At 40.2% G+C, this 24,584-nt stretch overlaps 1 protein-coding gene and 1 non-coding gene across 8 annotated transcripts in view; one reads left to right on the forward strand and one right to left on the reverse strand.

Annotated features, from left to right (window-relative positions):
• Positions 1–24,584, reverse strand: part of LOC105481888 (zinc finger matrin-type protein 1-like) — a 414,279-nt gene that overhangs the window by 378,408 nt on the left and 11,287 nt on the right. Inside the window, exon 5 of one of the 7 annotated variants that reach the window (XM_071100237.1) lies at positions 10,602–13,025. The exons of the other annotated variants lie outside the window; for them this stretch is intronic. Within the exon in view, the coding sequence (XP_070956338.1) occupies positions 12,951–13,025 (75 nt within the window). The 3' untranslated portion in view covers positions 10,602–12,950. Of the gene's footprint in view, positions 1–10,601; positions 13,026–24,584 lie in introns of those variants that run through there. 7 annotated transcript variants of the gene reach the window in all.
• LOC112426694 (U6 spliceosomal RNA) lies at positions 13,706–13,812 on the forward strand. The gene has a single exon (XR_003018076.1). It is a non-coding gene; the product is annotated as a U6 spliceosomal RNA (small nuclear RNA).

A 24,584-nucleotide genomic window follows, 5' to 3' on the forward strand; every position in this document is an offset into this window, starting at 1 on the left:
ACAGTGGTGGGATCTCAGCTCACTGCAACCTCTGCCTCCTGGGTTCAAGGGATTCTCCCGCCTCAGCCTCCCAAGTAGCTGGGATTACAGGCACCCACCACTATGCCCGGCTAATTTTTTTTATTTTTAGTAGAGACAGGGTTTCATCACATTGGCCAGGCTGGTCTCAAACTCCTGACCTCAGGCAATCCACCCGCCTCAGCCTCCCAAAGTGCTGGAATTCTGGGATTACAGGCATGAGCCACCATACCTAGCATTTCTTTTCTTTTCTGTTTTTTTTTTTTTGTTTAGGCAGTGTCCCACTATGTCACCCAGGCTACAGTGTAGTGGCATGATCACAGCTCACTGTCGCCTCCAACTCCTGGGCTCAAGTGATCCTCCTACCTCAGCCTCCCAAGTAGCTGGAACTACAGGCATGCACCACCACCTCCAGCTAATTTTTGTACTTTTTGGTACAGATGGGGTTTTGCAATGTTGTCCAGACTGATCTCGAACCCCTGAGCTCAAGGTATCCTCCCACCTCCACCTCCCAATGTGCTGAGATTACAAGCATAAGCCACTGCACCCAGCCAGAAATTATGATTTCTTATAGATAGTGTCATCATTTCTCTTTCACATCTATGTTTCTCTCAGTCTCTCTCTGACTTTGTCTCTTTATATTTGTCTTTTTCTGTAGCACTTTTGCAGAGTTTTATGCCATTTCCTTTCATCTTGCATATGTTTATACAGGCAACACTGTACAGACATTATTTGCTCTAATATAGTGTATTTTGCAATCATTTTCACTTGTTTATACACAGTCTTTCATAAAGGTCATGCCAGAAGATTTAACCCTGCTAATGTCTGTAAGAAGAAAATAAAAAACCCTTTTAAACATGACACAGTGCTACACATATTACATTGATTTAGTGTAATTTATTTATGGTGGGCACTAAGATGTAGTGGTCAGGAGAGCAGACTCTGGGACAAACTGTGTAGGTTTAAACCTGTATATCTTGGATTGCTAAATCATTTAATCTATCTAAGCCTCAGTTTCCCAGTCTCTAAATTGGGACTAATAAGAGCTCCCAATCTCATTGTTAGGGGGAGCAAATGAAACAAAGTATGAAAAACACATAGGAGGCACTTCATATTTGTTAAATGAATAAATGAATACATATTCTCCAAATAAAAATTTTAAACATTACAATATATTTTCAGTTTCAGTTTGAATAGCTTGGTTCTAAATTTGGCTAAATTTGTGAATCAGTGCCTTTATCATTTTTTGATACAGGCGCAGCTGACTCATGCAAAGATGTACGTTTTAAACAGCAGCAATTTTTTTGCTTGATGCCACTGAGAAATTCAAAGAGGCGGCTCGCCATCTAGTGGAAACCTGTTAAATTCCAATGCCTCTTCTGAGTCTGGCAAATTCACAGATTAAGGTAAATTGTTCATTTTAATATGTTCTAGAGAAACTTCCTTTATATACCTTGTTTGTGCACATTTATAGGAGGGAAATGCTCTGTGGTAGAACAAAATAATAATAATAATAATACTAACAGTAATAATAATCAACTTGAACTGTCCTCTGATCGAATGGGATTGGCTTTACAAGATAACATATATTTTATAGCATTCTCAAGTCAGACTTGAAAGAAAATTCCAGAAATTAATTAGCAATAGAAAAGACATACTTGTTTAAGAGATGTCAGAATTTCTTCCACAGTGCTCATGTAGAAAGGCCACGAATGGCCGGGTGCGGTGGCTCACGCTTGTAATCCCAGCACTTTGGGAGGCTGAGGCGGAAAGATCACAAGGTCAAGAGATCGAGACCATCCTGGCCAATATGGTAAGGAAACCCCTTCCCTACTGAAAATACAAAAATTAGCTGAGCGTGGTAGTGCGCGCCTGTAGTCTCAGCTACTCAGGAGGCTGAGGCAAGAGAATCACTTGAACCCAAGAGGCGGAGGTTGCAGTGAGCCAAGATCGCACCACTGCAGTCCAGCCTGGCAATAGATGAGACTCTGTCTCAAAAAAAAAAAAAAAGAAAAGAAAGGCCACGAATATAAATGGCCTCATGCTCCCAGGTCTCTTTCTGATTTTAAGGCCTGATTTCTTTGTTTCCATGAGTAACTTCCTTTTCTTCTCCCTGCATTTATCTTTTTTTAGGTAAAAGCCTGATCAGAAACTTCCAACCTATTTCGTCCTCCTAAAGAAGGATGAAAGTACCTGAAGTAGCCAAGTCTTATGAAACTACCCCATATATCAAGAAACAAATTACACTGGCAGGGTCGTGAGCTGTGGCAATGATGTACAATTCTTGGGTCAAAAAGGTAACCAATCTACATGTTGAATAAGGTCCTCTCTCTAAAAAGGTGGAAACTTGACAAAGTTATGGGTAATGATTCTTAAAAGAGGTAAGTAAGTGGATTCCATTAAATTATTTGAAAGGTTAACGGTTTTAAAATATAATGAGGCAAGAGCTATGGTTAGGAGGGAAAAAAATGTATCAGTGAGACCAGGGAGAGAAACATTTGGGCAAAGCATGTAGTAGACAATGGTTCCAAGAACCTTCTGTCTTTTCAAAGCAACCTTTGAGTGGGGCTATTTTTGACTTTCATCTACATACTGAGCTGATCCATCCATAAACCAAGCTTGAGTTTTTTTCTTTGTACTTCAGGTAGAATCCTCCATAGAACCATAGGCATGAGATGAGTGAAATGGCACTGTTAAAACAGTGATAGGTGCCTAGGGGTCTATAATACCTACCGTGAAGCTTGTTTGAGCCATCTGGTTATGATTATACTTGCTCCTGAATGTACCAACTCCATCTTGCAATGTACTGTTGCTTGGCCTAGCTGACCTTTCTATTTGGTAAGTCTGATAGGACCCAGCTCATGATGGGAATTTCTATAATATATACATGGTTACTTGATACTCCATGGTCAGGCATCCTATCTCCACCAGGGTTGGGGAGCACATCGAAAGGTATATAATTCTCTACCAAAAATGGCATTGCCTTGCTCCAGAAACCAAGGGACTAACATTATAATTTGCCCACTGGGATTTGCAACAAACTCCACACAGGATCTTGTCTTACCACTTATACCTTTATAATAATAAACTCTGCTAAATTGTATGACCCAAGTGACAGGGCTGCTTGCAACCCAGCCTGGACCTGTTGCTATTTCCTACTCTGGATCTGATTTAAAGTTGGCACCATTTTATGTCATCCAGTATATTGGCTGGAGAAGTATCCCTAGGTGTAGAACTGTGCTGCCTCCAGAACTCAGAGGTCCACCAGGTATTGTGCTTCTTTTTTAATGTAGGAGGTACAAGATGCAATAATTTGTCTTTTATGTTAGAGGATATATACAGGCACAGCCCTGATCAATAAACCCCTAAAGTATCTACAGATGCAGCAAGCACTTATATCTTCATAGGGTTTGTCTCTCACACACTAGAGCATATCTTGCCATTGCCTCCACTGTGCTAGCCCTCTCCTGCAAATCCAACTCAATCAAAATAATGTCATCAAAGTAATTGATCAGTGTAATGCCAAATGTCAAGTGGTTCCAGATCTCTTCAAACTGTATTATGACAGAAGACAAGAGGATTAAAAACAGCCCTGGGACAAACCTATAAACAAATATTATTGTCCATTCCATATGAATATAAACTGTTTCTTATTCTCTTATCTAATTGGAAAAGAACACATTTTCTGACCTTATCCTTAGCCCAGTGAGACTGATTTTGGATTTCTATCCTCCAGAACTGCAAGAAAACAGATTTGTGAGGTTTTAAAATGTGACGCTTGTGGTAATTTGTTATAGGAGCCATAGGAAATTGTTACAGCTAGAAATCTAGTTGATGTATGTCCCTGCCTACCACACGATGTTAAGCCATGAAGTCACAGTCTTGGGTCTCAGGAGATATATAAACTCCACTACAACACCTGTATAAAGAAGCCATTTTATTGGAAGAAAGAAAAGGAAGCTGGCAGGAACCAGGATTTCGTGAGATTACACATTTAATACATTGTGTAAGTCATAAGGGATCACTTTTTCTTTCATTCATTAGTAGGGGGCACTAGTGAGCATCTGGAGATAGAGACAATATTGGTCTTGGGCAGTGGTAGCCAGACTTAAATGTAAGGAACTCCAAATGAAACCAGCTGAAACCTTAGATTCTAAGAGACTATAGGGAAATGAAAGATTGGTTGACACCCAGAAATATCGATCATCTAAAGATCCTTTACCTTATGCTTCATGGAATACCAAATCAAGAAAAACTGCTGTCAAAGACTTCTATAATCATGGGAATTGAGTATTCTACAAGACTACAATAGTACAAGTTCATCAATGGAGTTCCTCAAGGTTCGTATTCTACTATGCCCTATATATTTAGGGTATGTTGGTCCAAAAGGTAAAACTCAACCAAGAATCACAGATATTGGATGTCAGTAACTAAGTTTAATGAAACCTTGGTTGGATGAGATGAACTAGCATCACAGTTAAAAGCTGGTAAATGCAGAATGAGAAGAGAACCCAAAAAATCCTGCTTCCAAGGTAACAAAAGCTCATGTTCCTGCCACATGCTCCTTTTGAATGGATGTGACATATGGAGGACCTTAGCTTATTCCACTGTTTCCCATCTTTCCCATCTTTAAGAGCCTCAGAAAAATAGTTCTGGCTCTGAGGAAGTCATCCTAACAAAATGGATATAAGGCTAACTATAGGAACCCCAAACTCCTAGAAGAGTTTTGGGCTTTTTATTGCTTATCAATAAACTCATTCCTGCAGCGGGAAAAAAATTCAAAATTGTTTCATCACAGGCAGAGAGTTTCTCTCTCATTGCCTCTCTCCTAAAAGAGAGGCAAAAATATGAGAAATTACTATTGGTTCAACTACCAGTTTAAAAAACTGACACATTCATCTCTAGATTATGTTGATAAGAATAAAATTAATCTGGCCAGGTGCAGTGGCTCAAGCCTGTAATCCCAGCACTTTGGGAGGCCGAGACGGGTGATCACGAGGTCAGGAAATCGAGACCATCCTGGCTAACACAGTGAAACCCCATCTCTACTAAAAAATACAAAAAACTAGCCGGGCGAGGTGGCGGGCGCCTGTAGTCCCAGCTACTCGGGAGGCTGAGGCAGGAGAATGGCGTGAACCCGGGAGGTGGAGCTTGCAGTGAGCTGAGATCCGGCCACTGCACTCCAGCCTGGGTGACAGAGCAAGACTCTGTCTCAAAAAAAAAAAAAAAAAAAAAGACGGGAGGCTGAGGCAGGAGAATGGCGTAAACCCGGAAGGCGGAGCTTGCAGTGAGCTGAGATCCGGCCACTGCACTCCAGCCTGGGCGACAGAGCGAGACTCCATCTCAAAAAAAAAAATAAAATAAAATAAAATAAATCTTTATATTTATGCTTTCAACCAAAACACAACCACTATGGAACCCTGGACATTAGTATGGCCTTGGCTTCCATTTTCCAAAGGAAGAAAAACATCTGCAGGAAAAAAAAAATTCCAAAGTACAGCTGGAATAAAGTTCACATTTTTCTAATTCTATTATCAACTCTCAGGTTTAGATGATCATAAACAAAACCCAAGAAAGTACTTCTACAAAAACTCCTCTTTAAGATGACTCAGGTAAAAAAAATAATAAATGGGGGGAGGCAGAGGAATGTTTTAGTTTTTATTTAAAAAATAAAACACTATATTATGACAGAATATTTTGTATTTATTTATTTTTTATTTTTATTTTTTTTTTGAGATGGAGTTTTAGCTCTTGTCACCCAGGCTGGAGTGCAATGGCATGATCTCGGCTCACCACAATCTCCGCCTCCCAGGATCAAGCAATTCTCCTGCCTCAGTCTCCTGAGTAGCTGGGATTACAGGCATCTGCCACCACTCCCAGCCAATTTTTTGTATTTTTAGTAGAGACAGGGTCTCTCCATGCTGGTCAGGCTGGTCCCAAACTCCCAACTTCAGGTAATCCACCCACCCAGGCCTCCCAAAGTGCCGAGATTACAAGCGTGGGCCACCGTGTCTGGCTCTATTTTTTTTGTTTGTTTTTGTTTGTTTGTTTGTTTGAGACAGAGTCTCGCTCTGTCACCCAGGCTGGAGTGCAGTGGCGCGATCTCAGCTCACTGTAAGCTCCACCTCATGGGTTCATGCCAGAGCAGAAACACGTTAAATTTCTAACAGAGCACTCTGATATCCTTATATTATCTTAGTCAATTTTCAGAATTGTCCTCCTACTCTGCTTCATTAAAGCAACAAGTCACAACTTTTCTCTGAATGTCTACATTACTTTGAAAATTAAGTTTTGTGGTTTTTTTGTTTGTTTTGTTTTTGTTTTTGTTTTGAGATGGAGTCTCGCTCTGTCGCCCAGGCTGGAGTACAGTGGTGCAATCTTGACTCACTGCGGCCTCTGTTGCTCAAGTTCCAGTGATTCTCCTGCCTCAGCCACTCAAGTAGATGGGATTACAGGCACGCACCACTACACCTGGCTAATTTTTGTATTTTTAGTAGAGATGGGGTTTCACCATGTTGGCCAGGCTGGTCTCGAACCCCTGACCTCAGGTGATCCGCCCACCTCAACCTCCCAAAGTGCTGGGATTGCAGGCATAAGCCACCGTGCCCGGCTGCATATTAAGTTTTAACTAGATACTTCATTGCAAGTCATAGTATTTTATGGCAAAGTAGTTATATCAGTTTTTGGAAAACCACTTAAATATCTTAGGATGATAACTAAATCCAACTAACATATGTGACATCATATTAACCAGAGATAAATGTGTATGGGTGCTACAAAAACTGTAGTATGAATTAAAAATATAAACAGTTTTGGCAGAGCATGGTGGCTCACACCTGTAATCCCAGCACTTTGGGAGGCCAAGGCAGGTATTTCACCTGAAGGCAGGAGTTCAAGACCAGCCTGGCCAACACGGTGAAACCCCATCTCTACTAAAAATACAAAAATTAGCCAGGCATGGTGGCACACACCTGTAATCCCAGCTACTCAGGACTTGAACCTAGGAGCTGCAGGTTGCAGTGAGCCAAGAGAGCACCCCTGCATTCCAGTCTGGGTGACAAAGCAAGAATCCATCAAAAAATAATAATAATAATAATAATAATAATAATAATAATTTTTTTTTAAAAGTTTCTAAAAATCACTTTGACCAAATATAAATATCTCATATCACTTAAAAGAGCAAACAAAGGAAAATGAAAAGAGCTATTTGATAGGAAAATAATCCAAATATACTTTAAGGTATGCACAGTATAAAAAAATAAGTTTTTCTTTCTATATATAAAAGATGGCCAAAAATTAAAGTCATTGCCATTTAAGCTAAATGACACATTTGGATTATTTTACTTTGCATATAACAATCACTGAAATTGTACATTCCGTATCATACTTTTATTGACACATTAACAACTCAAGTATCTTTAATTTTTCAAGTACAAAGTATCTCATGGACTTAGGGTCCTAGGGAAGGGACGTGATAGAATTATTTACTTTTGGAATGCTCCATATAAGAGCTCTATTGTAGAAAGTGTAGCATAGGCCGGGCGCGGTGGCTCAAGCCTGTAATCCCAGCACTTTGGGAGGCCGAGATGGGCGGATCACGAGGTCAGGAGATCGAGACCATCCTGGCTAACAAGGTGAAACCCCGTCTCTACTAAAAATACAAAAAAAAACTAGCCGGGCACGGTGGCGGGCATCTGTAGTCCCAGCTACTCGGGAGGCTGAGGCAGGAGAATGGCATGAACCCGGGAGGTGGAGCTTGCAGTGAGCTGAGATCCGGCCACTGCACTCCAGCCTGGGCGACAGAGTGAGACTCTGTCTCAAAAAAAAAAAAAAAAAAAAAAAAAAGAAAGTGTAGCATAATGATTAAGAGCATGAGCCCTACAGCTACATGCCCAGCTGTATCAGCTGTGTGATTTTTTTCAAGCATACTTAACTTCCCTATGACTCAGTTTCTTCATATGTAAAATGGATGAATGGTTGTCTCATAAGAAGTTGTCTGGATTAAATAAGTCAATTCAAATAAAATGCTTTCAGCAGTGTCTTGAATAAACACAGAACACATAGTAGCCATTGTTATAGTTAACCTATCCCTCATGCCTAAGATTACTCCCTGGAAGCAAATTAAGTGCTTTTGAGGAGACAGGATCTCCTGTGCCATACTTTCATTCTTTCACCCTACAAATTACCCTTACTCTCAATACAATCATTGATTTCAAAGGAGATCATAAATAACAGCACACAGAAAAACACTGTATCGGAACTGCATAAACAGACTTTTTTTAAAAAAAACAAAAAAACTTTAAACTCACAAGGCTTTATTCTCTCCTGCAAGGATACAGAGACAGAATGGTGGCTCCACAAAACCATCAGTGACCCTAGCTCATTCTGTCTTCTCCATCATCCACAGTAAGTGGCTTTCATTCTCAAAGCCATCTCATGAACCAGGAAGACTGCTGAGCTCTAGCTATCATATTCCAGATGGCAGAAAAGGCAAATAAGTCCTCTCTCAATCAAACCTGCTCCCATCAAGAACCTTCCTAGAAGTCCCACACAATACTTTCATTGAACTTAGTTGGTCACATCTCCCTGCAAATAAAATTGAAAAATGTAATTTTTTTAGCTGGTTGTGTTGCTGCTCTGAAAACTACTGGAGTTCCATTTCCTTGCTGCAATAATTAAAGAGTATGAAACCTAGTCTCTATAATCATAAAGAAAAGTGGACAGCAAAAAATCACTCTCAATAATATATTAATGGGCCAGGCGTGGTGGCTCTTTGGAAAGGAGGCCAATGCAGGCAGATCACCTAAGGTCAGGATTTGACACCAGCCCAGCCAACATAGTAAACCCCATCTCTACTAAAAATACAAAAATTAGCTGGGTGTGGTAACACAAGCCTGTAAGTCCGGCTACTCTGGAGGCTGAGGTAGAAGAATCGCTCGAACCCTAGAGGCAGAGGTTGCAGTAAGCTGAGATCACACCACTGCACTCCAGCCTGGGTGACAAAATGAGACTGTCTCAAAAAAAAAAAAAAGGAAAAAGTATATATATGTATATATGGTAACTCTAGATAATTAAGAGTTGATTACAGTAATGCTACCTAGCATTCAATTTGCTTATTTGGTGTTTGGACATATAACAAAGGTGAAAATGTAGAGTAAAATACAGAGTTAAAAACAAGAACATTTTTATCTTAATCTCATGCATATTTTAGGCAAAGAAGATTCTCTGGCCTGAAAAAGTCAAAACTCTCTTTTTGATAGTCCATGAACAAAATGAACCTAAAAAACACATTTACCCTTTAGAAAATCATAGAATTACAGTTGAAAAGGGACTCAAGGTTACTTGATTCACACAGCCTTTTTGGTATTTTATACCCATGATATTACTTTCTCTAAGTGATCACCTGGTCTGTATTTAAACCTATGTGAGAACGTAGTATTTCTTGTGGTAATGTACTCTAACCTTAGAAAATTCTGACCTCCTGGTAACAGTGATTGGTCAAAAGTGTGGGCATATGATACAAGGCTAAATCAAAATCCTGCCCTGAGATTTTTCACACTGAGAAAATCGCTATGGACAGTCATAGAGTGCATGTGTAGAAGTGGCTAGCAGCCATGTTCCTCACAATATGGAGAAATCTTGTATGCGATAAGGGAGAATGAAGCTGAAACAAGATAGAGAGAAAGAGAGAAAGACATGGAAGACAGAGTAAAAGAAGAAGATGACAATGTTCAGGTCCGATACAATAGTCTCTGAATTTCGCTCTGTCGCCCAGGCTGGAGTGCAGTGGCGCGATCTCGGCTCACTGCAAGCTCCACCTCCCGGGTTCACACCATTCTCCTGCCTCAGCCTCTATAGTAGCTGGGACTACATGCCCCAGCATCACGCCCGGCTAATTTTTTTGTATCTTTAGTAGAGACGGGGTTTCACCATGTTAGCCAGGATAGTCTTGATCTCCTGACCTCGTGATCCACCCACCTCGGCCTCCCAAAGTGCTGGGATTAGAAGCGTGAGCCACTCAGCCTGGCATGTCTCTGGTTCTTTAAGCAATTTATTTTATAGTGTGACCTATCTCAGTCCTTTCAACAAATCTCCTTTTCTACATAAACTAATCTGAGTTAGATTCACCACCTAGGGCAGTTAGTTCTTGGCTGTAAACTTCCAGACTTTTTAAAATGTATCAAAAATAAATTTGGATAAGTGGAATTATACTATAATTACTGTTCTTTAATATATTTTGCTTCTTTAAAATAATCATGGGCTTATTTCTGTGGCACTTTCTGTGGCAATGCTTCTGCATCTCTCTGATCAGCTTTAATGCCTACCAAAGCACTCATTTGTGTGCTTTAAAAAATAAGGTACCATTTTTTATTTAACCAATGACTTACTGATAAACATTTAATGTTTCATTTCATTCGTATAAATACTGCATTTATACTTGCACATATATTATTGTATATTTGTGCAATTATTTAGAATAAATCTCTAAAAGTATAATTATTTAATCAAAAAAGATACACATTTAAATTTTGATCGTTATTATCACATTTCCCTCTAGAAAAGTTGCAAACATTTGCATTCATAGAAACTGCATGGAAGAGGGTCTGCTACTTTATACCCTCACCAGTACCAGGCATTCTCACAGTTTAATCTTTGCCATTATGGTAGTCAAATATGCTGTCTCACTCGTGTTTTTATTTTCACTTCTTCAGTCATTAGAAAGACTGAACATTCTTTTACTTTGATTGATCATTTATATTTATTTCTTTTCTCCTCTTCTTCCTCCTACATTTCTTCCTCCTCCTTTTTAGAGAATGACATCCTACAACAAACATCATGCTTTAGGATTCATATATCAGACCCAGAACAGAGCAGAGATACAGAGCAGAGATATCAATCACCTCATTTATTCTGAATACTTTTGGTAATGCTGCAAAATATTATATGAGTTTTTTGAATGGCATAACACTTGAGGCTGGGTGCAGTGGCTCATGCCTGTAATCCCAGCACTTTGGGAGGCCAAGGTGGGCAGATCACTTGAGGTCAGTAGTTTTAAGACCAGCCTGGCCAACATGGTGAAACCCTATGTCTACCAAAAATACAAAAATTAGCCAGGCATGGTGGTATGAGCCTGTATTTCCAGCTACTCCGGAGGCTGAGGCAGGAGAATCACTTGAACTGGGAGGCGAAGATTACAGTGAGCAGAGATCGCACCACTGCACTCTAGCCTGGGCAACACAGCGAGACTTCGTCTCAAACAAACAAACAAAAACATTTGAGACTTTTTCGATAACAAGTGACAAAACTCAACCCAAACTGGCTCAAGCATGAAGGGAACATTAGTTTACATAACTAAGAAGTCAAGGGCTATTACTAGGTTCAGTTGCATATTGACCCAGGACTTGGTTTTGCTCTCTTCATGTCTTTGACTCTGCTTATTCTGTGTTGACTGTTTTCTCACTTTTCACATGTGGTAGAAAGATGACTATAGAAACTTCTCGTATTCTCTCTAGTTCAAGTCCATGAGAAAAAAGTAATCCTGCTTTTCTGGTAACAAATAAGATTCACTGTGAATGGAAAGGCCCAGATTATTTGCCCATCTTTAACCAAACACTGATACCAGGCAGTATGAAACGCTGATTGATTAAAACCTGGGCACCTATTCCATCCTTAGGGCCAGAGGTGAAGCACTATCTAGAACATTCTAGGACTGAGGGTAGTAAAAGACTGCATTCCAGAAACACAAAATCGAATAGTGTAGCCAAAAAGAGGGTGAAAGAATGCTAGGGAGGCAATCATCAAATTACTATTATATACTCACGTTTATTATTGACCAAATGAACTACCAGTCAAAACCCTGATGTCTTTTTCACAAAGGAAATAAGGCCATGACCTCCAATTATCTTTATCAAAAGAAGACTAAATTGTCTACCTCGTCTTCAGGTTACCATTAGTGGAGGTGAAGAACACAGATACTTTGATCTAGAGCCCTAATTAAGAATTTAAGAGGCTGGGTGTGGTGGCTCACACCTGTAATCCCAACACTTTGGGATGCTGAGGCAGGCGGATTCTTGAGACCAGCCTGAGCAATATGGAGAAACCTTGTCTCCTCAAAAAATACAAAAATTAGCCAAGCATGGTGGCATGCACCTGTAGTCCCAGCTACTTGGGAGGCTGAGATGGGAGGATCATTTGAGCCCAGAAGGTCAAGGCTGTGATGAGTCATGACAATGCCACTGCACTCCAGTCAGGGTGATAGAGTGGGAACCTGTCTCAAAAAGAAAAAAAAAAGTTAAGAATTGGGCCAGGCGTGATGGCTCACACCTGTAACCCCAACACTTTGGGAGGCTAAGTCAGGAAGATCATTTGAGGTCAAGAATTTGAGACCAGCCTGACCAACATGGTGAAACCCCATCTCTACTAAAAATACAAAAAAGTTAGCCAGGCATGCTTGTGCATGCCTGTAGTCCCAGCTATTTAAAAGGCTGAGGCAGGAGAATCCCTTGAACCCAGGGGGCAGAGGTTGCAGTGAGCCAAGATCGTGCCACTGCACTCCAACCTGGGCAACAGAGGAAAACTCCATCTGCCTCCCCACCAAAAAAAATAGAATTAAAGAGACTTAAATAAATATGGGAATATATGATGTCTACTGATTACACACAATACTGTTAACATGTCAGTTCTCCCCACATTGATCTACAGATTGAATGGGATCAAGATAATAAATACATCCATCACTCCCAAAAGTTTTCTCATGCCCCTTTTTAATCTTTCTTTTTTTCTTCCTCCTCTTCTCTTTTCTTCTCTCTCCTTCTGTATTAGTCTGCTTGGCTGCCATAACAAAACACCATAGACTGGGTGGCTTAAACAATAGAAATCTATTTTCTCACAGTTCTAGAAGTTAAATGTCCCAGATAGAGGTGCCAGCCAATTCAGTTCCTGTTAAAGGCTCTCTGCCTGGCTTGCTGAGGTCCACATTCTTGCCACATCCCCTGATGGCCTTTCCTCTGTGGTGCAGACAGAGAGAATAGTAAGTGATAGAGCCTAAGTGTGGCAAGTAGGACATCTGTGCAAGAAAAGGGGGTGGGGCAGCAATAGCAGGATGGTTAGGCAATAGCAGGGATGTGGATCATATAAACAAATATATTAAAGATGATGGAATCCATTTTTGTCACTGATGGGAAGGAGGGTTACAAATATGAAGAGGAAGAAAACTAGAATGAACCCTGTGGTACTGAATAAGAATGAAGGCTTTCAGGTAAACTTATGGATTTCAAAGAGATACAAAAATAAATATAGATATGAATGCATATATATTGTTTATAAGTGTGTATATGTGCACGAAAGAGCCTGGGGGCAGTGACCCCAGTTTGATGAACAATGGGATATTACATAGTTTCAAACTATCTCCCCACAAAATACTTACTTATTACAAAGAGGAAAAGAATAACATTACATTGTTGAATCCTAGTGGCTATCACCTTAATCAAGTGATCAAAGTAAGCATCAGTAAGGGAATATAGAAATATCATGTGACAACTGATAGGATATAATGAGAAAACACAGAATTACTTCTGTGATATTTATGCCAAAATTGCATAGCTTGAATCTAATCATGAGGAAACAAATCCAAACTGAGGGATATAGTACTTAATAACTGGCCTATAAATCTTCAAGAATGACAAGGGCACTCACCTTGGCAGCACATATACTAAAACTGGAACAATACAGAGAAGGTTAGCATGGCCCCTGAACACGGACGACACACAAATTTGTGAAGTGTTTCATACTTTTTTTTAAAAAGTGTCAAGGCCATGAAAGTCAAGAAAAAACTAAAAAAGAGATATGACAGCTCCATACACCACAGGATTGTGAACCAGATTTTTTGTTATACATGGTATTATTGAGACAATTGGCAAAATTTGATTCGGATCCGGAGACTGGAGGCAGTATAATGCATCGATGTAAATTTCCTGATTTTCATGGTTATTTTGCAGTAATAGGAGAATGTTCTAATTTGTAGGAAATACACAGTACAGTATTTAAGGAATGACCCATTCAAATAGGCTTTTTTTGAGCATCTTGTACTGTACTTACAACTTTTCTATAAGCTTGAAATTATTTTAAAATTTAAAAAGGGGTCTGGCACGGTGGCTCACACCTATAATCCCAGCACTCTAGGAGGCCAAGGCAGGTGGATCACCTGAGGTCAGGAGTTGGAGACCAGCCTGGCCAACATGGTGAAACCCTCTCTCTGGTGAAAATACGAAAATTAGCTGGGCATGGTGGCATGCACCTGTAATCCTAGCTACTTGGGAGGCTGAGGCAGGAGAATTGCTTAAACCCAGGAGGCAGAGGTTGCAGTGAGCTGAGATCCTACCACTGTACTCCAGCCTGGGCAACAGAGCAAGACTCCATCTCAAAATAAATAAATAAATAATAAAATAAAAAATAATTAATTAGTAACTTAATTTTAAAAATTAAAAAGGAGTAAGAATTCCAGGTGAGCCCAGAAAAGCAAATTTGAAACAAAGCAAGCAAAACAAGCTAGATTGCTTTACTATAACAAAATAACAGGAACTTTCATTTTTCCACTTTCCACTTTTTGCATTTCTTTGTGATAAATCACCCCATATTCTGTCAGGGATATCCATGTGCCTTGAGAACATTTATTATAGCACTTACACAAATGAAAGGAAAAGTTCATATTCACCTTCTGGGAGTCAAAATAGGATCTTAAAGCAAGTCTTGAAAGCTAGGCTTAGTATTTTCTAAATTGATTTACTTCCAAGAACATGTCAGGAAAAAGTCTAAAGGGCTTAGACCATAGGGCAGAGAGGGCATGCAGGATGCACTCCTTTTGACTAAGATGGGTAGGCCCTGAGGCTTGCTATATAAGGCACAAAATAGCGGTTCTCAAAGTGTGGCCTAGAGACCCCCTGAGGATCCTCAAGACCTTTTCAGGAGATCTGTGAGGTCAAAACTATTTCCATAATGTGCTAAAACATTTTGTGCTTATTTCATTCTCACACTGTCATAAGTAGAGAGTGGAGTTTTCCAGGGGCTACATTATATATGAAATTCCAACTAACTGAATACAGAAGCAAATATGAGTTACTATTTAAGCTATCTTCTACTTAGCCAGACATTAAAGGGAATTGCAAAAACATAAAATAATGCCATTTTTTTCATCAATGGTGTTTTATTTTGAAAAATATATTTCATAAGATATGGTATGTACTATAATGAATATTATTAAAATTTCTGCTTTAATTTCTTATATGGCAAATATTGATAACTATAACCCAAACAAATCAAATTTATTTAGGGTCCTCGAAAATTTCTACAAGTATAAAGGAGTCATGAAACCAAGTGGGTTGAGAATTGCTAACACAGAAGCAGAAAGTCTACCCCTTCCAGGTTAAAGTGTTATAAAAGAAATAAAAGAAGAAAAAGCTACAGCCAAGAAGTCAGTTACTTGGATTCTCATATCTCTCTCTCCCTATGCCCCTGTACTTCTGCTCAAACCTTAAGTGAGTTTAGAAACATCCAGGTAGGTATGGGAAACTCAAGAATATTGAGACTAAATATATTAGAAGAAGGCTGAAAGCAAGAATTCTCACATTTTGTGTGTGCGTGCCATGGACCACCTTTGGAGGTCTGATAAAAACATATGGATCCTGGCCAGGCACGGTGGCTCACGCCTGTAATCCCAGCACTTTGGGAGGCCGAGGTGGGCGGATCACAAGGTCAGGAGATGGAGACCATCCTGGCTAACATGGTGAAACCCCGTCTCTACTAAAAACACAAAAAATATTAGCCAGGCATGGTGGTGGGCACTTGTAGCCCCAGCTACTCGGGAGGCTGAGGCAGGAGAATGGCACGAACCCGGGAAACGGAGCTTGCAGTGAGCCGAGATCGCGCTACTGCACTCCAGCCTAGGCGACAGAGCAAGACTCTGTCTCAAAAAAAAAAAAAAAAAAAAATGGACCCATGCTTAGAATGTTTTTATATTCATAAAAGAAAATACACAGAATTCAAAAAACAATATGCTGAGATACATTTCTATTCATATGCCCCCAAAAAAGTCCTGCACATGACTACTTCCAAAATGGCACCAAAAAAAAAAAAAAAATGATGCAATAGCAACTTCAGGTGGCTATGGATAAATAAGCCTGGAACAAGACCCCTGGAACATACCTCTTCCCTATGGCCAGTCCTTTTGAAAATGCACAGGAGCCACCTATGCCCCATGGAATGGATACAGAAGTATAAGAAACTTGGGATTTAAAAAAAAAAGAAGAAGAAGAAGAAGCCGCCATAATGTGGGGATACTTCGACACCTCCAAATAGCTTGGACCATGTACTCTAACAGCCGACTTCAGCATGTCACCGCCTGCAGACTTTAGCCTATCAGCACCCCCCCGGTGGGGGATGCTGATAATGGGAGAGACTATGCATGTGTGGGGACAGGAGGCATATGGGTAATCTCTGTACTTTCCTCTCAATTTTGCTGTGAACCTAAAACTGCTTTAAAAAAATTTTTTTTTAATGTTCAGCATTGCTCCTGTTGCTCATCCCTGAGTCTATCTAGACATTTGGAATCACAAGACTAGAATAGGTAAATAGGTATCACTATATAGGTTCTCAAAGCTATCCACAAGTCCAGAGGCTTGTCTTCATTGACCACTCCCATATAATAGCTCGAGTGGAAGAGAATGAGATCCTATGGACATGAGCAATCATCATCTTGGATAAGATGCTCCATGCCCCAGATAAGAAACAACATTCATGAGCATAACTTCCTGGTCCCCACAAATGACATCGAGTTATTCAGGAAAGTCCAAAGTTTTGGCTTTACACAGGAATTTGTAGTTCTTCACAATTAGTCAAGGTAAATTTATCAATCAGGGTTATTTTTACTATAAACAACATTGCTAGTTACATAGTTGACATTCTGCCATTTACAGGTTTCTAGGGAAATATAATTAGAAAGTTAATCCAAGGTAAATTTTGTCCACAGAAAAAGAAAGGATTTTGCTAACCTTTACACATTCTTTCTCTGTACCTTTTCCCAACATTGCATTAAACACCCTTGAAGCCACTAAAAAAGCTGAAAACTCATATCAAGACCAAAACCTAAGACTAACATAACAGATATTTCAATGCTGGATCTGGGAAAAACAATACTTAGTATAAGAAAGACGGAATTTTCTGTGAAAAGCACTTACACTCTGCTTCATGAAACAGAGATTGCCTGACAAGGAGTTAGAAAATAATGCATACTTCACTGCTATCTGTTTCCGAAGTCAGGGATATGGTATCTCCACCAACCAGAAATTTAGAATGCTATTCTTCTTTTTAAAAAGGGCCAATCCATGAGTTGACTGTGTCTCTCCTCCATAATGTTGGGAGACAATTCTCCAATGGTCTCTTGTGTTTCTGTATGTCTCATGAAGAGGCACTGACAGCTTTTGTTCCAGACTATCTTTTCAAGGATGTTTGTATGGCAATCTCAGAAGATAAAAAGTTGAGTCTCCCTCTAAAGCAGAGCATATATTTGTTTCCTGACCACGATAGTAAATGTGTCTCTAATGAAATATTTTCATGAAAACTGACCTAATAGAAAAGAAATATCACAGACCTCACTTTTAGGAGCAAGGAAGCTAATAAATAAGCTGATTTTTTTTTTTTTTTAAATCCCAGAAAGTTTCAGGAATTGGAGGCTCCAGATACATCTGAAGGCAAAGTGTAGAGTTGAGCTTAAAACAGAAGAAATAGTTGAAAGTCTATTTTTTTTAAAAAATCATTTCTCAGTCCTCTTTCCTTAGCCCAAAATTTGGGGACACCTTTTGCAGCTGAGGGATTAGTTATTATCTGAGAACAGGTGATTAATTGAAAGTCCTTATACTAAAAGGTGACAACCTAACCCTCTTCCCTAGTTTGTCTCACAGAACACCAGTTTTATGCTCTGTTTGCCTCTCCTGGTCCTTTCTCTGCCATTCTCTCCCTGGCTCTGAGAAACTGACTTTTGTGGACTTTATCAACCAGGTTCCCTTAGTCTCTGGCTTGCATTTGGACTCAGCCAATAAGAGCCACCAGCATAAGATCACAGGGTAAAAGGAGAGATGAGTTTAGCTTTTATTCTCTTTCTCACCTTCCCCTGCAATTTTTGGCAGTGACTGCAGTTCTCTCCTTTCAGATACAGCAACTGTTGGACGCCCTCTCACACACCACTACAGATTACTCCAGGTTCCAGTATACGGTTAGGCCTAGGAGAGGTAATGGCTTTCTGCTGTTTTTAGTCCTGTAGCGTTTACCATCTCTTGATTGTTCCTATTTGTGAAGGTTTGTAATGTTTCCCTCACTAAACTCTCTTCAAGGAATCCTTTCATTGCTCTTCGCAGTTTCCCCTTTAAGTGATCCATCTGTTTCTTTCTTTTTTTTTTTTTGGTGAGACAGAGATTTACTCTTGTTGCCCAGGCTGGAGTGCAATGGCATGATCTCAGCTCACCGCATCCTATGCCTCCCAGGTTCAAGCGATTCTCCTGCCTCAGCCTCCCAAGTAGCTGGGATTACAAGCATGTGCCACCACGCCTGGCTAATTTTGTATTGTTAGTAGAGACGGGGTTTCACCGTGTTGCCCAGACTGATCTTGAATTCCTGATCTCAGGTGATCTGCCCGCCTCGGTCTCCCAAAGTGCTGGGATTACAGGCATGAACCACTGTGCCCGGCCAGATCCATCTGTTTCTTATAGACCCACACAGTCACATACCCTCTGGCAATTTTGCAGGATGCTTCTACTGGACTACCTGAACAAGCCCAAGAGAAAGACCTACAGAGGTTTATTTCTAATCAAAAGGGAAAAGCATGAACAAATGCCCATAAGCATGAAGGAGTTAATTGTGTTCCAGGAACTAAGTGCTACTAGGTGTTACATGTAGGGTGGGGAGTGAATGAAGAGTAGGCCCAGAAAGAGACAAATGCCAACTCAAAGAGTATCTTGTAACTCACATCAAGGATCTTGGAGTTTACACTATAGGCTCTGCAGAAGCACTGAAGGATTTGAAGTTTGAATTTCTATCAATGCTGGAATAAAAATGAAGGAAAATGTAGGCAAGGCTAGAAGATGGAAGACATGAAGACGTGACAAAGACAAACAACTGCAATGGTTTCAATGAGAAATATTGAAGGCCATGATTCAGACTGTGGTGATGGAATGGAGGAAATGGACAAAAAATTAGCAGCTACTGGGAGGCAGAATAGGTGAATGAGGGAATGGGGGGAAACAGTCCCGACTGGCTCTTGAGCCTCTTACTTAATAATGGATAAACAGCCTTTCACTGTGATAAAGTGTAGAAGATGACAGAATTTAAGAATAAGATTCACTGGGGGAAGGAAGGAGGTGAGGCGGGAACAATGATAAAGAGTTCTATTCTGAACAAGTTGAGCTGGAAATAGCTGTGGGAAATGTGGGTGAAACTGTCCCTGAGGTGCAAGGAAAGAGCTTCCCTTCAACCAACTGGTCAGTGTAGAGGGCAATGAACTATGAGTTTTCCCCTCCCTCAATGAGGGAAAGCAAATCCAAATCCACAGCAAAAGAAAAATGTAAACAAACAAACAAGCAAACGAACAAAAACAGAGCAAATCTGCCCTTGATTTTAGCATGGTAGTAGGCAACTGCCAAGACCAGAATAAAGGCTCCCTGTGTAGATACCCATTCGACCACAAGATGGCATCAGAGCTTGTGATGCATGAGAGCCCTAGTCAGAACCTACCTCAGTGCAGCAAAGCCATCGCTTAATAGTTTTTGTTTGTTAGCAAGGAAGGGCTATTCACTGGCAAAAACAAAACAAAACCCCAATAAATGACTGAAAAGAGACATTTGGAATATTCTAAAACAAATTATACAGACTATACAGTATGCTCTAGGAGCTGGGAATATGGCAGGTGATGAGCCCTACTAGAGTCAAGCAGGAGCCTGTTTAAATTGGACATTAAGCCTGTGGGATAGCAGGTGTCACATAAGCAGACAACTTCAATATAAACCACAAGGTTGACCTGGTGCGGTGGCTCACACCTGTAACCCCAGCACTTTGGGAGGCCGAGGCAGGCGGATCACTGGAGGTGAGGAGTTTGAGACCAGCCTGGCCAACATGGTGAAACCCCGTCTCTACTAAATACAAAAAATAAAAATAAAAAAATTAGCCAGGTGTGGTGGAGGGCACCTGTAATCCCAGCTACTCAGGAGGCTCAGGCAGGAGAATCGCTTGAACCCAGGAGGCAAACGTTCTAATGAGCCAAGATAGTGCCACTGCACTCCAGCCTGGACAAGAGTGAGACTCTATCTCAAAAATAAAAATAAATAAAAATTAAACCACAAAGTATGAAAGGTGATCCTGAAGTTAGGTCAATTGGCATAACAATCAGAAACAAGAACAAAAACACTAGCAGGTTTATGTATCACCAGGCATGACCTCAGGCCTCACCCCAGGTGGTTGTTGAAGAGGTCCAGATATCCTCAGGTCAAATATTAGATTAGACCTGGGCATTCTGCGCTCTTGGCCTTTAATAAATACCCCCGCAAACACTGCAGTTCACTTCAGTCACTCACTGTGGAGCTAGATGAGTTAGCAAGAAGAAAACCACATCAGTGCTGGCATCTCATTCCTTCTTCCCCAAAATTATATGTCCTAGTCGTCATCTCAGCATGGAGAGGAGATGGAAGCAGCAGAGGTAGAGTGAGACTTACGGCATTTCCCCCAAGATTGGGAGGGGGATATAATATTGAGATTTCTTTGAGAGGCAGGAATCTGCAGGGGCAGAGTAGGTCAATATATTTTCAAAGCAGCCACTACTTAGAGAGAGAGAGATTTGACATACCACACTCAAAAGCAGGAAATGGGAAAATCAAGCCATCTCCTATGTATTTCCTAATAATTTGAGACTCTTTAATAAAAGAATTCCATTTCTTTGAATTCAAGCTAGCTTCAGTATGCCTTTTGTACCTATTAGTATGAACTTATATGGGAAAACAGAACAAACTTTATAAAGTCATGTCCTATAAATCATTGATGCCCCCACCTCCCCAGCCCACTTCACTTTTAGTTGTAACCGAAATACTAGTTATAATAGGCATTACAGACATAGTTACTATTGATACCACCAGGCCTCCCATATCACCCCAACCTCAGCCTACATGCAATTGAACTATCAATAACTATTTCATCAACTTTCAAGTTGCCTAGATATGGGCCATATCTCTGAATCATTTATACTCTAATATGTCACATGGCTACCTCCAAACCTTCCAGTTCTATTTGCTTAATTCTTACTGTCTTCAAGCTCCTCAAGACCCCTTGTCTCTTGATCCTTCTATAATAATATTCCTAATAGCCTTCCCTTGCCTTTATTTTTATTACCATTCATCCAAAAATTAAAAAAATATAGTCTATCGTTTGAACTACTCACGTAACTATATCTTTATAACTCCTCTGTATTTTTTCATTCTGCTATATCCATTCCAAAATAACTCTAGGCCTGGATTAATATTTTCCCTTACAAAATTTATTAGAAATAAAAATAGTCAATCCTGTAAACTGGTGCAACTACAAATCCCAACCCCAACTTTAGCTCGATTCTCAACATACTATAGCAATCTTTCTGTTTCTCTCAAGATAGTTCTCTCCCATTTTCTAACAACAGGTGCTCCAAAATTGAACTACTCTTTTCACCAAGCAATCATTGTGAGGATTAAATACTTCAATACCTGCTAACTTGATTTTAGCCAATGATCTCTCTTCCTTACATCAGTGACAAACATATAGGCCATGGAGAAGAGTTTAACATGAAGACTATTTCCTACCTAAAAAACTCATGTGTATGCCAGGCGCAGTGGCTCAAGCCTGTAATCCCAGCACTTTGGGAGGCCAAGGAGGGCGAATCACGAGGTCAGGCGTTCGAGAACAGCTTGGCCAAAATGATGAAACCCTGTCTGTACTAAAAATACAAAAAATCAGCCAGGCACAGTGGCGGGCGCCTGTAATCCCACCTACTCAGGAGACTGATGCAGGAGAATCGCTTGAACCCGGGAGGTGCAGATTGCAGTGAGCCGAGATCACGCCACTGCACTCCAGCGCTGATGACAGAGTGAGACTCCACCTCAAACAAACAAACAAACAAGCAAAAACTCATGTGCATCTCTACCAATAGTTCCTCCCAGCTATTCATTCTAAAAGAAATGTCCCTCCATTTGTAAAAGGCTGGCAGGGCATGGTGGCTCACACCCATAATCCCAGCACTTTGGGAGACTGAGGCAGACGGATCACTAGGTCAGGTGTTTGAGACAAGTCTGGCCAACATGGTGAAACCCCATCTCTACTAAAAATACAAAAAATTAGCCCAGTGTGGTGGCAGGCACCTATAATCCCAGCTACGCAGGAGGCTAAAGCAGAAGAATCACTTGAACCCAGGAGGCGGAGGTTGCAGTGAGCTGAGACCGTGCCACTGCACTCCAGTCTGGGCAACAGAGAGAGACTCTGTCTTAAAACAAAAGCTAACAATTCATTAATCTTTGCTCAAAGAAAAAAAAAAAATCTCAGCTAAGTCAAAGGCAAGTCTTTCCAACTCCGCAGACAAATATTTCCTTAGTCCTAGCTGGTCTAAGCTCTTTCTCTCTCCTTCCTTTTATGTATTTCTTGGGGAACAAATATCTTTGTGTTTGTCTCCAGGCACTCACCTCTTGATTATACTCTGATACCATAACCAAGCTTCTGCCCTACAAACCTGTTGTCCCCAAGTCCCCATGATCGCCAAGCCCAAAAAAAAAAAAAAAAAGAGTATACTTTAACCTTTATTACATTTGCCTTTTGGGCAGCATTTGACATTAGAGACAAAATGTTTCCAAATTGCAAATCTGTAACAATAATAACAACAACTACTATATACTATGTACCTAAGGTGCTAAGTGTTTTATACATGTTACCTTATTTAAGCCTCACAACCATTCCATCTCATTAATGAGGAAATGGAAGTAAACTAACTTGCCAATAGATATACAGAGAGTAAGAGAAAGAACTCAGATCTGGAATCAGGGCTGACTCTAAAATCCATTCCTTTAATGACTATGCTATTTTCAGACCTATGTAGCATTCTGCCTACTGGCCAGTCCCTCTTGGATTACAAAGTAAATTCAAAATGACCAAGCCTAAAACTAAACATATCTTCTTAACCCCAAACAAACCCTTTTTCCAGTATTACCTACTTCTCTAAATGGTACCATTATCCACCAGAATGTCCAAATCAGAAACAAGAAAGTTTTCTTTAAAAATTTCCCTCTTCCAAGTCCTACATCAAATTGATCATTTAATTCTGTCAACTACATTCCCTTAACTTCTCTCCAATCTGCCCATCCTTACTTTCAGAGCTTTGGGTTAGGTCCTCTACATGTCTCACCATGAAAACTACAAAAATTTCTGAGACAGAATTATCATCTAGAATGCCATCCACTTCTAATCAATTCTCCACACACTATCAAAGTGATCATTCTAAAACTCAAATGTTCGTGAGAATGTGAACAACCTGGATCCCTCACATACTGCTGCTGGTGGGAATGTAAAATGGTATACACTCTGGAAAATAATTTAACAGTTTTTTTAAAACACTAAATACTTCTCATGTTACCCAGAAATTGCCATCCTGGGCATTTATCCCAGAGAAACAAAACTTAAGTCCACGTAAAATCTTACATATGATTTTTCATTACAGTTGTATTTGTAATAGTAAAAAAACTGGAAATAATCAAAATGTCCATCTGTAGATGAATGGTTAAACAAATTGTGGGTACATCTGTAAATAAAAGGAAACTATCAAAACTATTGATATACACAACTTGGATGCAAGGGCATTATACGAAGTGGGGGAAAAAAGCGCCAATCTCAAAAGGTTACATGTATAATGATGGATGCAAAGGCATTATACTAAGTGGGGGAAAAAAGCACCAATCTCAAAAGGTTACATGTATAATGATTTTGCTTACACAACTTTCTTGAAATGACAATATTAGAGATAAAAAAAAAAAAAAGAAAGAAAAAACAATTAGGGCTGGGCGCGGTGGTTCATGCCTGCCATTCCAGTACTTTGTAAGGCCAAAGCGGGGGATGACTTCAGGCCAGAAGTCTGAGACCAGCCTGGGCAACATGGCAAAACCCCGTCTCTACTAAAAATACAAAAATTAGCTTGGCCTGGTGGTGCACACCTGTAGTGCGAGCTACTTGGGTGGCTGAGGCACAAGAATCACTTGAACCCAGGAGGCAGAGGTTGTAGTGAGTCAAGATGGCTCTGGAGAATAGCCAAAAGTCTACAGCAACCAAGAAAATGCTGAACCAAGAAAGTGGGCAGACCACTTGAGTCTGGAAGTTCCAGACCAGCCTGGACAATGCAGCAAAACTCTATCCCTACCAAAATAAAATACAAAGACTAGCCAGGCATTGTGGCACATGCCTATAGTCCCAGCTACTTAGGAAGCTGAGGTAGGGGAGTTAACTTATACTGCGAGGTCAAGGCT

This window comes from Macaca nemestrina, chromosome 7 (genome assembly GCF_043159975.1).
Source record: "Macaca nemestrina isolate mMacNem1 chromosome 7, mMacNem.hap1, whole genome shotgun sequence".
Lineage (NCBI taxonomy): Eukaryota > Metazoa > Chordata > Mammalia > Primates > Cercopithecidae > Macaca > Macaca nemestrina.